This window comes from Balaenoptera borealis (genome assembly GCF_965194805.1).
Source record: "Balaenoptera borealis genome assembly, chromosome: 6".
Taxonomy (NCBI): Eukaryota; Metazoa; Chordata; class Mammalia; order Artiodactyla; family Balaenopteridae; genus Balaenoptera; species Balaenoptera borealis.
Window position 1 is genome coordinate 67144484 of NC_138863.1, and position 15698 is coordinate 67160181.

Sequence of the window (15698 nt, forward strand, 5' to 3'; positions counted from 1 at the left end):
ATTCATATCACTTAGTTCATTAAACAATCACAGGACTTCCAGGGTCTTCTTCAGAACCGTCAACCCCCTCCTGCATTATTCCCTTCCTTCTCAGTCTCAACTGCCACAGGACCATGGAAGGGTGTGGATGACAACTAAACCACCCCCTGTGGTTTCATATATTTTCTGGGTAGTAAGGTATCTAGAATCACGTAAATTTGTACTAAAAATTCAGTTTTTGGCAAAGAGTTTCTGTTACACTTTGCACACATTAGGAAGAATGCCTTTTGTGTTTAGCATAAGAGACTAAGATTAAAACACTGTGTATTGAAAGGTCGAGGACAAAGTTGCTGAGATGGGAAACACACTGGACTTGAAAACAGAAATTCCAATTATGTGCTTGCCCCTTGCTACCTTTTCTTGGACTAGTCATTTGACTACTCTGAGACACAGATAATGAGTGAAAAAGATCACTGTAAGTTTTAAAGCACCCTACCAACATAAGGCATCATCTTCCAATTTTAAGTATGTTGAAAATCTTTAAAATTATTTATTTCAAAATTGCCTTTAAAGCATATTAAGTTTTTCACAATACTTAATGAGTTTTTGTCCTACACAAAATGACATGAAGTCCATTAAAAGAGGGCAGTTTACTACGATGCAGCTTCTCTAGCAACACACAGAGCCGCCCCAGTGTGCAAGTGGTACCTCTCAGCTTTGAACCCACAACTTGCTATTCTTCCAGAACCTCCTGGTTCTGACCATTACCTTTCGTTTCTTTTCAAAGCGTGGGCTTCCTTACATCAGGGTCTTGAGAAATTTGCAGCCACTTCCCTTTAAATGCACAAGTCTCAGGACTTGGGAAGATGAGGGAAGTCTTTAGAAAGCAGCTCCAGAAACTTAAAGAAGCTGTGAATGCTTCCGGAGGCAAATGAGCCCAGAATATAGAAGCCTGTGGGTTCTCTAATAATAACCTTCCCCATCTTTCCACTCTTCTGTAGCAGCGAACACTAGACAGAAATGAATAGCTTGATAAATTATACTGCCACTAGTGAAGTTTAACATTCAAGTCATTTATTTTTCTGTTCAATTCTGCGAGATGTATGTTAAATTAAACAATGAGGGGACAGTGGCTCCATTTGCCTGTAAAGTCTCGGTTCTGGTTTTGGTGTCACCTTTACACCATGACCCATCCAGTGGATGTAGTAAATTAACCTCTCTCCGATGCATCAAGAAGAGGATAGTTATATACAATCCTTGCAAGAATTGAGAATATAATCATACAAGTCATTTTCTGTGTTCTGTGGTTCAGATTAAGAATGAATTTTTGATAATGGAGGAAAAAGGTTAAGATATGGTTTTGAAGTCAGATCACTTGGATTCTAACTTCACCTCTTTCTACCTGTACATCCTTTTTTTTTTTGAAGGGGGGAGTGTGGGGGAAACTCAACTTCCTCACTGGTGAAAAGGCAAAAGTAATAGTACCTACTTCTTGAGATTTATACATGTAAGACACTCAGAACAGAACCTAACATATAGTAAATTTTCAATAAATGTTATTATATTGAAAGAAAATAAAAGCAATAAAGTCTCTTCCTCCGAAAAAAGACATGTCTTCTTTAACCTTTCATATATTTAAGTAAAATTTAGCATTTGTGTAAATATCAGAAAGATGTATTATCATTCTGAATGAGAGGTACTGTATTCTAAATTGTAAGTCCAGTAGTTTAGATAAAATATTTTTCATTACTATGAAACTATGTGGTCGATAAAATGTTTTTCCAGGTTATAGTTTCTTCTTTTTTTATTTATCCAACATATATTGACTAAAACACATTCAACCAGACATTATTAGGAACGTTAAAAGAAAAATGCTTCATCTCAGCCCATAAAAAGTTAATGTGGCCTGGAAGGGGAGAGAAGATATCTAACGTATTGACTCTATTACATGGTCAATGCCTCCAATACACATAACCAAGATATTACATAAATTTGGAAGCAAAGCATGATTTCTAATCAATGATATTAAGCACAGATACGTGGAGCATATGGCTTTTGAATCAAATCCAGAATCATCAGTGGTGTACGCACAGGTTGAAAAGGGCTCCATGGGTAAAATATCTAACTGGAGAGGTTTACAGATGTTTATATAAATGGGCAAAGACTCCAGTTTCACTGATAAGCAATAATATGATATGAGGCTGGCAATGTAAGATGATCGCACTATGTGGAATATGAAGGCTGCCAAGGTATGTCTGAAGTTTTATTTGGTTGGCACTAAAGAATAGATATTTTCTTGGTGGACTGATTGATATTTGTTTCTTCTTTAGGTTTCTTTGGTTAGCTTGGTAGCCAATGCTCTCGGTTACTCAGAACTTGGTGCCATCAAATCCCTACGGACATTAAGAGCTTTAAGACCACTGAGGGCTTTATCCCGGTTTGAAGGCATGAGGGTAAGAAAAATAAAGGCTCTCTGATGATTCATGTCAAAATTAAATGTAGAGACTTCCCTGGCAGTCCAGTGGTTAAGACTCCGGGTCCCAACGCAGGGGGCACAGGTTCAATCCCTGGTCAGGGAACTAAGATCCCACATGCCACACAGCGTGGCCAAAAAATAAATAAATAAATAAAATAAAACGTGTTGTTGAAAAAAAAATTAAGTGTAGGTAATGATTTAGATACAGAGGGCTGCCATACTTTTTTTTTTTTTAGTTATTTCTGAGATACACATTTTAAATAACTAGAATTATGACTTATAACATTATACCAGAACATATAAGATTTTTAGAAATTTCATGTAATGTCTGAAACATTTATATTAACATATTTCCATACAAATAACCCAAAGAAAGTTTAGTATTAGCTGTTTTTCTGTTTTTTTTTTTTTATACTGCAGATTCTTATTAGTCATCAATTTTATACACATCAGTGTATACATGTCAATCCCAATCGCCCATTTCAGCACACCACCATCCCCACCCCACCGCGGTTTCCCCCCTTGGTGTCCATACGTTTGCTCTCTAATCTGTGTCTCAAATTCTGCCCTGCAAACCAGTTCATCTGTACCATTTTTCTAGGTTTCACATACATACATACATCCATAATATACGATATTTGTTTTTCTCTTTCTGACTTACTTCACTCTGTATGACAGTCTCTAGATCCATCCACGTCTCAACAAATGACTCAATTTCATTCCTTTTAATGGCTGAGTAATATTCCATTGTACCACATCTTCTTTATCCATTCGTCTGTCGATGGGCAGTTAGGTTGCTTCCATGACCTGGCTATTGTAAATAGTGCTGCAATGAACATTGGGATGCATGTGTCTTGTTGAATTATGGTTTTCTCTGGGTATATGCCCAGTAGTGGGATTGCTGGATCATATGGTAATTCTATTTTTAGTTTTTTAAGGAACCTCCATACTGTTCTCCATAGTGGCTGTATCAATTTACATTCCCACCAACAGTGCAAGAGGGTTCCCTTTTCTCCGCATCCTCTCCAGCATTTGTTGTTTGCAGACTTTCTGATGATGGCCATTCTAACTGGTGTGAGGTGATACCTCATTGTAGTTTTGATTTGCATTTCTCTAATAATTAGTGATGTTGAGCAGCTTTTCATGTGCTTCTTGGCCATCTGTATGTCTTCTTTGGAGAAATGTCTATTTAGGTCTTCTGCCCATTTTTGGATTGGGTTGTTTGTTTCTTTAATGTTGAGCTGCATGAGCTGTTTATATATTTTGGAGATTAATCCTTTGTCCATTGATTCGTTTGCAAATATTTTCTCCCATTCTGAGGGTTGTCTTTTCGTCTTGTTTATGGTTTCCTTTGCTATGCAAAAGCTTTGAAGTTTCATGAGGTCCCATTTGTTTATTTTTGTTTTTATTTCCATTACTCTAGGAGGTGGATCAAAAAAGATCTTGCTGTGATTTATGTCAAAGAGTGTTCTTCCTATGTTTTCCTCTAATAGTTTTATAGTGTTCAGTCTTACATTTAGGTCTCTGATCCATTTTGAGTTTATTTTTGTGTATGGTGTTAGGGAGTGTTCTAATTTCATTCTTTTACATGTAGCTGTACAGTTTTCCCAGCACCACTTATTAAAGAGACTGTCTTTTCTCCATTGTATATCTTTGCCTCCTTTGTCATAGATTAGTTGACCATAGGTGCGTGGGTTTATCTCTGGGCTTTCTATCTTGTTCCATTGATCTATGTTTCTGTTTTTGTGCCAGTACCATATTGTCTTGATTGCCATACTCTTCTGATATTTATTTCATAGAATTACAAAATTTCAAAGCAGAAATCCTAAGGATCACTAAGCCTAGTCTCCTGAAACTAAAACAGGCCCTCAAAAATTGTTTGTGGCAGAACTAGAATTAGAATCCAAGTCTTCTGGTGACAGTTAAAGGATATTTCCACAACAAGTAAAAACTATGTGTTGCCATTTATTTCTTTTCATTGCTTATGCATTTTATAATGACTATTTACTACTGACATTCATCCTAGGAGGAGATTTTTCTTCCTCTCAATAGGTAGTTTGATTTCTCAAAAATTACCAGTAATGAATGACAGATAGAATGGTTTTTGTATGCTCTACTTCTTCAATTAATATCAGTAATAAAAGTTGTTGTACAAGAAAACAACACTAAATTGTAGCCTCTGACAAAATCTATATATCCTAAGCAACCAAAGTAGGGGTTAGGATAATTAACTAAGCATTGAAGGCAACCCCTGGGGTTTGTTTCATAGATCTCCCTTTTAAGTGAGCATTCTGAATGAGGTTCACTTTTTCCATTAGCACTTGTATTTTCCTCTGCAGCTCTCTTCCTTAATGTATATTTTATGCATCTAAACATAAAGTACACACTTATATACATATCTACTTGCCACGCCCCTCAAAATATTATTTAGCACAAAGGCCAGCTTTGTTTAATCCAGCTTGCAGATGCACATGGATATTGAATTTCTTCTAGGCCACGGGGCTTTTATGTTAGGAGGTGGTTTGTTTAAGCGATAAAAACACTTCAGTCTTGACTTTGAGATTCACTCACCAAGGAGAATGAAACCACTCTCCAGATGCACTGTAAGCAAAGAAATACTTGCTTTTACATTATAATTTTCTTTCATTGCTGCTTGATAAATAAAGTCACAAGACAAGATAAAATTAATAAAAATGATTATGTAATTTCAAGTTTTTTCCACACCAGTCTTTTACCATTACTCACATTATTTAAGCCTTCGTCTGGTTGCATGGTTTCATATTAATAATTCATTTTTGAGGGGAGATAGCAATTGAACAAAATAGAAAACTTCCAAGTTTGCTCTAATCTGAAAACTATTCTAAGTTTGGCATTTTTAATTTTGTCATATGGCAGAATTAACATTCTAGGTATAAAACATGGTAAAAAGTATGCGTTTATTTGATGATAAGAGAACTTGTGGGAGGTCATTTTACACAAATTTTAGAGCCAAGAAAACCTGGTTTCAGTATAATATATATGACAATTTCTAAAAGAAATAAGATTCAAGTAGCATAAGAAATTTTTACAGTTTTGGATTTCAGGTTTTGATATTAATTTAAAGTTCTTTGGTGTTGATTTCTAAAATAATGTTTCAGTATTTTAAAATAAAACAATCGTTTCATTTAATATAAGTGCTTAACAAAATAGTCCCAGTATGAGCTAGATTAATTAGATAACAAAAGATACAAATCACTAGAGATTTGAAAATACACATTAATCTCTTCTGAATTTAGAGGAAAGATGACTGAATTTCTCCTTCATGAAATAGGTTGGCCTGGGTTGGTGAAGTAACATGTGCCCTGAAGTGAACATTTAAGAGATTTGGATCAATAATAATGGGAATACATTCAGTAATTTATGTCCAGAGATGAATTCCATCTCATTTCCTAATTTAATATACTTTTTTAAAATTAGGAATTATCAATATGGGGAAAAAGGACCTTGTAAATTCCTTATACCATTCTTCATCTTCATCAAAAGTTAACTTGATCTGGTGATACAGATTTAAGGCATTATTAATACTTTGTTTATTTGTAATGGGTTTGTTTAACCATGTTTTCAAATCATCAGTCATTCATGAACACTCTTGAAAGTTAACATGTATTGTTGAATGATGATTATTTCTTGTTGGTATTTAATACAACTTTTTTTTCTTTTTTTCCCCAGCATACAAACATTTTCTGACTCCATCTTACTATATCAGGTTTTTGTTTATTTCTTTTCACACTTTGGCATATTTTGCTTTCTTTAAATCCTTTAGCTCTTTAGTGTGTCACTGTTTGTTTTCCCCTACAGACTATGTCCTAGAAAATATCAGAAGAAACAAACTTGTCCACATAGATTTTTATTTAACTCGCTTCACACCCATTTTATATTGAATAAATAACGGAAGAAATGGTTTCCATTTTAACGATTTGTAAGCTGCCTTATCCTTATCTCCTCTTCTAGGTGGTTGTGAATGCTCTTGTTGGAGCAATTCCCTCTATCATGAACGTGCTGTTGGTTTGTCTCATCTTCTGGCTGATCTTTAGCATCATGGGTGTGAATTTGTTTGCTGGCAAGTTCTACCACTGTGTAAACACGACAACTGGTAACATGTTTGAAGTTAGTGAAGTTAACAATTTGAGTGATTGTCAGGCTCTTGGCAAGAAAGCTCGGTGGAAAAACGTGAAAGTAAACTTTGATAATGTTGGCGCTGGCTATCTCGCATTGCTTCAAGTGGTAAGTGCCTACTGCATGAGTTTTGAATACATTTTCAAAATGTTTCAAGTAAGATGATTTCTCTGATGTTCTTTGAGTGATTAATATCTGATAGCACGAAAGTAGTTGATGATAACACCTGTACTATTAGCATGACTTGACTGTAAAGATGTTTTGCAGTGATTTTAAAATGTATTTTCCCCAGTGTTCAGTTGTTAATATGTTTTAATGTGATTTCTGCTTCCTGTCTTTTCTTATTCTGTTATTGAGTGTTACTGTGCTATTACCATTTTTAATTTTCTGTAGCAATAAATGCCAAAGAAGCAATTATATGTATTAAAATAATAACATATATAATGTAGTGATTAATTAAATGTATAGATTATTAATCTATGTATTAATCAATTAATACACAGGTACAGATAATGTACAGATAATGTACAGATTAATGTACAGATAATTAATTGTACCAACATCTAAGGAGTATAGTTCTACTATGTGTGGAAATGCAAATCTTATGGAGTGGATTTCAAAATGTGTAATATTTAATTATTTTGACTTAACTGACAGTATATTAACTAATCAAGAATTTAATGAAAACAGTTGAGTGTTTAAACACACCAGAGGTTTGAATCATAGAGCTTACCTTTTGAAAGGGATTTGAGACTGAGATGAGAGTTTCACCTAGTTACATGTTAGTGTAGAAAAAAATAGAATACCTTCCAAGACAAACAAAGAAAAAGAGTTCCAGTTTTGAAATAAAATCTTGTTCTATTTCAATTTCATTTCTTCATTCAATCCATTTCAATCTCTTTGTAGAATATTTCATAATATTGTACAAAAAATTATATTTAATAACACTATCATATTTTCATATGGTAAAATGCATATTCTTGGATTAGGTTTTTATGCAGAATTCAAATATATGTTGTTTACAGGCCACATTTAAAGGCTGGATGGATATTATGTATGCAGCTGTTGATTCACGAGATGTAAGTTTCACTCAAATACTATTTATAGCTACTAGATTTTTCCATAGTGATAATTTAACTGAAAGGCCCAGAATTTTATATTAGAAGCAATCAGAACATTTATAACTGCATATAGAAATTCTCTTTTTAAGCCAATTCACTTCAATGTAAATGATATTTTGGTTAACATATGTCTATTATAGATCTAATATGAAAGGATATCTAACAGCATGGATTAGAAGAATCAGATTGGTCCAGTAAATGAGACTCTTAAGATTGGGAAAGCTGATCAGTGGGGAAGTAACTTGTCTCTCCCTATCCCTGGAGATTATGATAAACCAGAGTCTGTGAAGCAGCTTCCAAAAATATCATGATAAAAGCAAGCAAGTTTCAGGGAAACTCAATTTAGAAATCAGGAATAAAAATAGTTCCTCAGAACATATCTGTTTATGCTGAATTTTCCTCTTAGAATTCGATGTTCTGTTATTAAAGCCTTATCTCCAAGAGCTAGCATTTCCAAACCCAAGGAGAAAATATTGCAAAAAAATTTATAGTAAGACTAATAACAGGTTCAAAATGTTTGCCTTGTTTATACCACTGCTATTTACTCTAAAGAATACGTACAGGTAAGCCACAAAGGGAAAACAGATTTAAGAACAATTGTAAAATTACAAATTTTCATTATACTAGGTCATACTAATTTGAAAAAAGAATTGCTTTTGCAGAACAGTATCTCAGGTCAAGGCAAAAATAACTCTATAGTAAGTAACAACAGTCACCAAATTTTTAATTTAGCTCAAGTATTTATTGTGTTTTTAAATATTATTTAATATTTTCAATATTATTTAGGTTAAACTTCAGCCTGTATATGAAGAAAATCTGTATATGTACTTATACTTTGTCATCTTTATCATCTTTGGGTCATTCTTCACTCTGAATCTATTCATTGGTGTCATCATAGATAACTTCAACCAACAGAAAAAGAAGATAAGTATTCCTCAGCTCTCACCTTTCTCCATTCTGAGGTTCTGTCTGTTTTACATTCAAGTAACCAGGACACTTATAGTCATGACAGAGTTAGATCATTTTTAAATTGCCTTCCATTCACTATGTGATCAGTTCAGCTGCAGAGGAGTCCAGCCTCTAACTGGTGGCTCCTCTCCAGATTCATCCTCTGCAGATCTGCTGTAGTGTCTTTCTGACTCAAAAATATGACCACTGCTTCAAAACATCCAGTGGGCCTCAATGCTTTACCCTTGCTTACAGAGCCTTTCAGGAATTATCTCCACCCAGTCTTCCTGCTTCATCTTCTCCCACACCACACTTTCTATATGCACTTCCCTACTCCTCAGGTCACCACCCACCCACCATTAACACTATCACTTGCTACATACACAGCTACATGGATTTTCTGCCCTTTTCTGAACAAGGCATGCTCTTCTCCCTCCATGACTTTACATAGGATTTTCTCTTCCTAAAATGCTTTGCCTAGCAAACCCTTAATCATCCTTTAAGGTCTAGCTTAAGGGTACTCCCCTATATAAAGCCTGTTTCTGAATCTTGGAACAGATTCAGAAACAGATTATTGTTATCTCTGCAGTACTGGGTTGTTTTCATTTGTTGGCATATAGACACTGTGTCTTATATATCTATGTAGTTCTGATACTGGGTACATTGTCTAAGACACAGGAAGTGCTCAAAAAGTGCTGAATAAAGAAGTAAAATTGTCAACACTGAAATGGACTAAGATTTTTTTTCTTTCATGAAAATATATTTGAGACTCCTGAGCCTCCTTCTAAACGTAATATAATCAAATTAGAATCCTGTGCTAATCAGAGTTTTATGTGATTATGGGTTTTACATAATGTTAAGGTACTCAGAATTTCACATAAAAGGGAAAAGCAGGATAAACCTATATGAAGTAGGATAATATCCATTTAAAAACTGAAAAAAAGGATTAAAGGAAAGACTCAGAAATACTTTTGTAAAAGTACTGTTGTAATACAGGTTGGATTGTAACCAGTTGTATACTATGTCTTTACTTTGGAGGTCAAGACATATTTATGACAGAGGAACAAAAAAAATATTACAATGCAATGAAGAAACTTGGGTCCAAGAAACCTCAGAAACCCATACCTCGGCCTGCAGTAAGAATTACTCATCTTCTTTAACATTCCAAAGCCCTATTTCCATATGATGAAATTGGGCAGTGCTCTGGATCAGAACATATTAGGTGATATCACCAATATATAATATGACCTAATTGTAAAGTACATACTGTGTAACACAATTAGCAACTACTACACTTGTAAGAATTACTAAGTTCTTAAAAATGAGGCAATGTTCTTTAGTTTGTCAGTTGAAAACCTCCAAGTCAGGGTTCCCAATAACTGCTTCCAAAGCAAGGTTCATGCTCCTGCTGCCACCTACTGCTTCCAACAACGCACCTGGTCCCAGCTCCTCTGATCTTGTTACATGGCACCCTCTTGTCCTTTTAAGTAGATGGAGTTTTCCAGACTTCCCATTCTACACCCATGGGCTCCCTCTATGCTGTTTTTTCTCTCCATTGTTATGACTAGAAAATATTTTTAACGTTTTTAGAAAGGAAAAGGGTATCATCAAAATAGTTTGTTTCAGCAAATACACCCACACACAAAAGATTTATTCAGAAGGCGTACTCTGTGGAGCTTCATTATAGTGGAAAGTCATAAAGATGGTGGATTATGTTCACAGAGCTGCATTCTCAATCACCTATCCTCTTAGATGGGTAAGGAATAAGGAACTGAGACCCAAAGAAGGTAAATACTGTACGTAAAGTCACAAAGCCTGTAATCACCAGAACTGGGACTTGACAAGGTCTCATGAATCCTATAAATGACTTCACTTTGCATTATTTTTAAGAGTAGTTGGAGTAGGTGCAGGCGGGGGGGGGGGGGGGAAGCAGGGTGGAGGGAGGAGGTAAGGCAGGGAACACAAAAGGGCATATACCTGCTTTACTGAATGTCATTTAAATATTATAGTTAGAAGAGGCAGAATTAAATAGAAAAAAACTGACATATTTTGAGGGATGGACAGACAGAAATAAGCTATAATTCAAAATCCCTAAAGCACTGATAAATGAATTGGCATATTCATCCATCTAAAAGTCTGTCTATATTAACCTACTTTGTAAATCTTCATTATTAGTTGTCATTATTTTTTGTAAAAATTATCATAGTTATTAAAATCAAGCAAAGCCCATGCACATTATCAACCAGTTGCCACCAATTTATGTTTTATTCAGCTTTGTCTTCCCATGAGACCTAAATAAAACAATTATATTTTGGTTTTGTCATATGACATTTTTCATTTATTTCTCTTTTTTAAACAAATTTGTTTGCGGTAATGTGAGAAGGGTGCACATCCCATGGGCCATACATAGAAGGACTGCATCTGCAATTTTATGGATCAATATTTATGAAATATGCATATTAACCTTCTCCTTCCTCTCTTTCTAGAACAAATTCCAAGGAATGGTCTTTGATTTTGTAACCAGACAAGTTTTTGATATCAGCATCATGATCCTTATCTGCCTCAATATGGTCACCATGATGGTAGAAACTGATGACCAGAGCAAATATATGACTCTAGTCTTGTCCCGGATCAACCTTGTGTTCATAATCCTGTTCACTGGAGAATTTGTGCTGAAACTTGTCTCCCTCAGATACTACTACTTCACCATAGGCTGGAACATCTTTGATTTTGTGGTGGTGATTCTCTCCATTGTAGGTAAGAATGGTTTATTTACAGAGAAGTGCTGTTGTTGGAAAAGTCCCCAAAGCCTATCACCTGTGTAACATGGAAATTAGATCTAAGAATCATAATGTGTATAGATCTAAAGTTCAACACTCTTGTTCATCTTCCACTAACTGAAGAATTTAACTATTCGAAAAAAGAAAACAATATATTTGAAGATTTCAGAAATAGTCTTTGTTTGCTGTTGGCACATTTCATATGTGAGGATAACTATTCATAGTAATTGGGTGTATATAATCTTAAAATGCCATACCACTACGTGAGATTATTTAACTTATAGGATTTTGCAAGAGTCCATATTGGTTTATGACATTATAGAATTATTAAATAAAACTCTATAATCTTTCACTGGTAATATTAGGAAGTGGATCCAAACAGTAAAGGTTTATACTCATAACAAATTTGTTGTTTTCATTAACCTTGCAAAGGAAAAGCATTCATATAAGCATAAGATACTCACTGTTTAGCTGTTTTCTGTATTGTTCCATAGGTATGTTTCTGGCTGAGCTGATAGAGAAATATTTTGTGTCCCCTACCCTGTTCCGAGTGATCCGTCTTGCCAGGATTGGCCGAATCCTGCGTCTGATCAAAGGGGCCAAGGGGATCCGCACGCTGCTCTTTGCTTTGATGATGTCCCTTCCTGCGTTGTTTAACATCGGCCTCCTGCTCTTCCTGGTCATGTTCATCTACGCCATCTTTGGAATGTCCAACTTCGCCTATGTTAAAAAGGAAGCTGGAATTGATGACATGTTCAATTTTGAAACTTTTGGCAACAGCATGATCTGCCTGTTCCAGATTACCACCTCTGCTGGCTGGGATGGATTGCTAGCACCTATTCTCAACAGTGCACCACCTGACTGTGACCCTGACACAATTCACCCTGGCAGCTCTGTTAAGGGAGATTGTGGGAACCCATCTGTGGGGATCTTCTTTTTTGTCAGTTACATCATCATATCATTTCTGGTCGTAGTGAACATGTACATTGCTGTCATCCTGGAGAACTTCAGTGTTGCTACTGAAGAAAGTGCAGAGCCCCTGAGTGAGGATGACTTTGAGATGTTCTATGAGGTCTGGGAGAAGTTTGATCCCGATGCCACCCAGTTCATAGAGTTCTCCAAGCTCTCTGATTTTGCGGCCGCCCTGGATCCTCCTCTTCTCATAGCAAAACCAAACAAAGTCCAGCTCATTGCTATGGATCTGCCCATGGTCAGTGGGGACAGGATCCACTGCCTCGACATTTTATTTGCCTTTACAAAGCGTGTTTTGGGTGAGAGTGGAGAGATGGATGCCCTTCGAATACAAATGGAAGATCGGTTCATGGCATCGAACCCCTCCAAAGTCTCCTATGAGCCCATTACAACCACTTTGAAACGCAAACAAGAGGAGGTATCTGCTGCTATCATTCAGCGTAATTTCAGATGTTATCTTTTAAGGCAAAGGTTAAAGACGGTATTAAGTGAGTATAACAAAGAGGCAATCAAAGGGAGGATTGATTTACCTATAAAAGACAACATGATTATTGACAAATTAAATGGGAACTCCACCCCAGAAAAAACAGATGGAAGTTCCTCTACCACCTCTCCTCCTTCCTATGATAGTGTAACAAAGCCAGACAATGAAAAGTTTGAGAAAGACAAACCAGAAAAAGAAAGCAAAGGGAAAGAGGTGAGGGAAAATCAAAAGTAAAAAGAGACAAAGAATTATCTTTGTGATCAATTGTTTACAGCCTAAGAAGGTAAAGTTTATGTGTCAACTGGACTCCCAGAGGAGGTCTATGCCAAACTGACTGTTTTAACAAATACTCATGGTCAGTGCCTATAACAAGACAGTGACCTCTCCATCACTACAACTCTGTGAGTCAGGGTATCAACACTGACAAGAGGTTGCTGTTTTCATTACCAGCTGACACTGCTGAGGAGAAACTCAATGGCTACCTAGACTGTAGGGATAGTTGTGCAAAGTGATCATTGTAACTACACCAAACACTTTTAGTACAGTACTTGCATCCACTCTATTTTTAACCTCCATATCTGCCATATTTTTACAAAGTTTGTTCTAATGGATTTCCCTGGTCACTAATTCATAGTTTATTCATAATACTACGTCACTATTTTTGTAAATGAAATTTAAGTTGAGAAAAAATTATATAAGATCCCTGTGTTCCTACTCCACAAGTTTCTCGAATAATCAGACAAAAGGGTTTTGTCCAAGAGATGAAATTCTTGCTCAAAACCAGAAAAAAAAAATTCTAATAACAATTTCAGGTACTTCCATTTTCTAGACGGCTTTAATTTTGAAAGTGTTTTAGTCTGTTTGTTTATATCTAAACAGTTACGTGCCTGTAAAGTCTCCTCTAATTTTTAAAGGATTATTTTTATGCAAAGTATTCTGTTTCAGCAAGTGCAAATTTTATTCTAAGTTCCAGAGCACTATATTTAATTTTGGTTAAATGTTTTCCAAAAAAAGTAATCTAATAAATCTGTTCTAGAAAAGTATATCTAAAGTATCGCTTTAGAATAGTTGTTCCATCTTCTGATGCAGTGTTGCTTTGCCATCTTCTGCTCTCAGCAAAGCTGACATTTTATGTCAATTAAATACACCCTCTGTTATGTAAATAGTTATTTTATCCTGTGGGGCATGTTTGGGAATATATATATATATATTTATGTGTGTATATATATATATATATATATATATCTCCTGATAAACAACTTCTATTAAATCAAATATGTACCACAGTGTATGTGTCTTTTACGAGCTTCCAACAGGGATGTATCCTGCACCATTCATTAAATAGTCTGAAGACTAACACTAATGCATGTTAATTACCTATGCTGCTCTATTTTACTCAATCCATTCTTCACAAGTCTTGGTGAGAAGTTGTCACATGTTGGTAGTAGAGTGATTTCAACCAGCTCTATGTCTAGTACATCAAGCAGAATAGCTTGCAGTTATTTAAAAGCACCTTTCCTTTTGCATTTTTAATTCAACTTGTGTCATATGGTGTCTCTCTAGATTTCAAGGAAACACACTGCATACTGCCTACTGTCAAAACCTATACTTCATATTTTGCTAAAAATATGTCCAAAACTTGTTTAAGTATAAATAATGTAAAAATATGATCAATTTTATTTGTTGCATTTTGTACATAAGAAAATTATTTTCAGGTTGATGACATGCCAATTTATTTTACTTTATGCTTTTTCTTTTTATTTTTAATCACAACTCCAAACTTTTAAATCCATAAGAATTTTCAATGGATAATTTCTTAAAATAAAAGTTAGACAATGTGTTTTGTGGATTTCTTTGTTATAATATATTTTCTACCATTCCAGTAGGAGAACATTGGTCAAAAATTCAAACCTAGATCATTTTCTACCAACTATGGTTGCCTCGATATAACCCTTTATTCATGGAAGGTTTTTTTTTACTCAACTTTTGTAGTATTTGCTTATGCAGACTAGTCTTATTTTTTTAATTCCTGTTGCACTAAAGTTATCAGAGATATAACTTGGGCTCTGACCCTTTTAGCCATGAACATAGTGGCTAAGCTGTGCAATTACCTAACATGATATAAATTTTTGTTTTTTGCACAAACCAAAAGATTAATGTTAATTCCTTTTACACAACTATTTACTTGTAGTGTATTGATGAACTGCATGCAGGGAATTGCTATTACTAAAAAGAATGGTGAGCTATGTCATTATTGAGCCAAACGAATAAATATTTCATTTTTTATTGTATTTAATTTCCTGGCTTCTGGGTTTTTTTATTGTTAGAAGTTTAAAAAATATATAATTAATGAAACCTGTACTTGATCTGACATTTGTATACGTAAAAGTTCACATGAATTTTATAACAACCTACTGCATGATCCACCAAGCAATACTACAGAATAAAGTCTATTAAAAGCAGTTTTTGTGAACTTTTCTGTGTGCAAAAGATCAAGTTCACATATTCCAACTTTCAAGTTCAACAACAATAATAGTAGCCATCTACAATTGTTATCAATTTCAATTAACTCCCTTGGCTGTAAACATTTTGACCTCAGCTCCTCTCAATGTAATTATTGTAATCTCCAAATTTCTTGGCAGTAAATAAATGTTATATTACATAGTTTGTTACTAAATCCATTTTATGAACTCCTATCTACACATAAAATATTAATGATGCAGTGATTGAAAATTTATATTAACTTTTTTTTCAGGGTCCCTTGGATTTATGTCAGGTCAAAA

General features: G+C 34.8%; 1 protein-coding gene across 17 annotated transcripts in view; it reads left to right on the forward strand.

The window, feature by feature from the left end:
* LOC309630239 (sodium channel protein type 3 subunit alpha) overlaps positions 1-15209 on the forward strand; it is a 117612-nt gene extending 102403 nt beyond the window's left edge. For all 17 annotated transcript variants that reach the window (XM_082395204.1, XM_082395206.1, XM_082395193.1 and 14 more), the window contains 7 exons: positions 2310-2432; positions 6446-6718; positions 7636-7689; positions 8518-8655; positions 9711-9815; positions 11166-11436; positions 11954-15209. In XM_082395204.1, the coding sequence (XP_082251330.1) occupies positions 2310-2432; positions 6446-6718; positions 7636-7689; positions 8518-8655; positions 9711-9815; positions 11166-11436; positions 11954-13149 (2160 nt within the window). In that variant the 3' untranslated portion in view covers positions 13150-15209. The remainder of the gene's footprint in view (positions 1-2309; positions 2433-6445; positions 6719-7635; positions 7690-8517; positions 8656-9710; positions 9816-11165; positions 11437-11953) is intronic.
* The last annotated feature ends 489 nt before the right edge of the window (positions 15210-15698 follow it).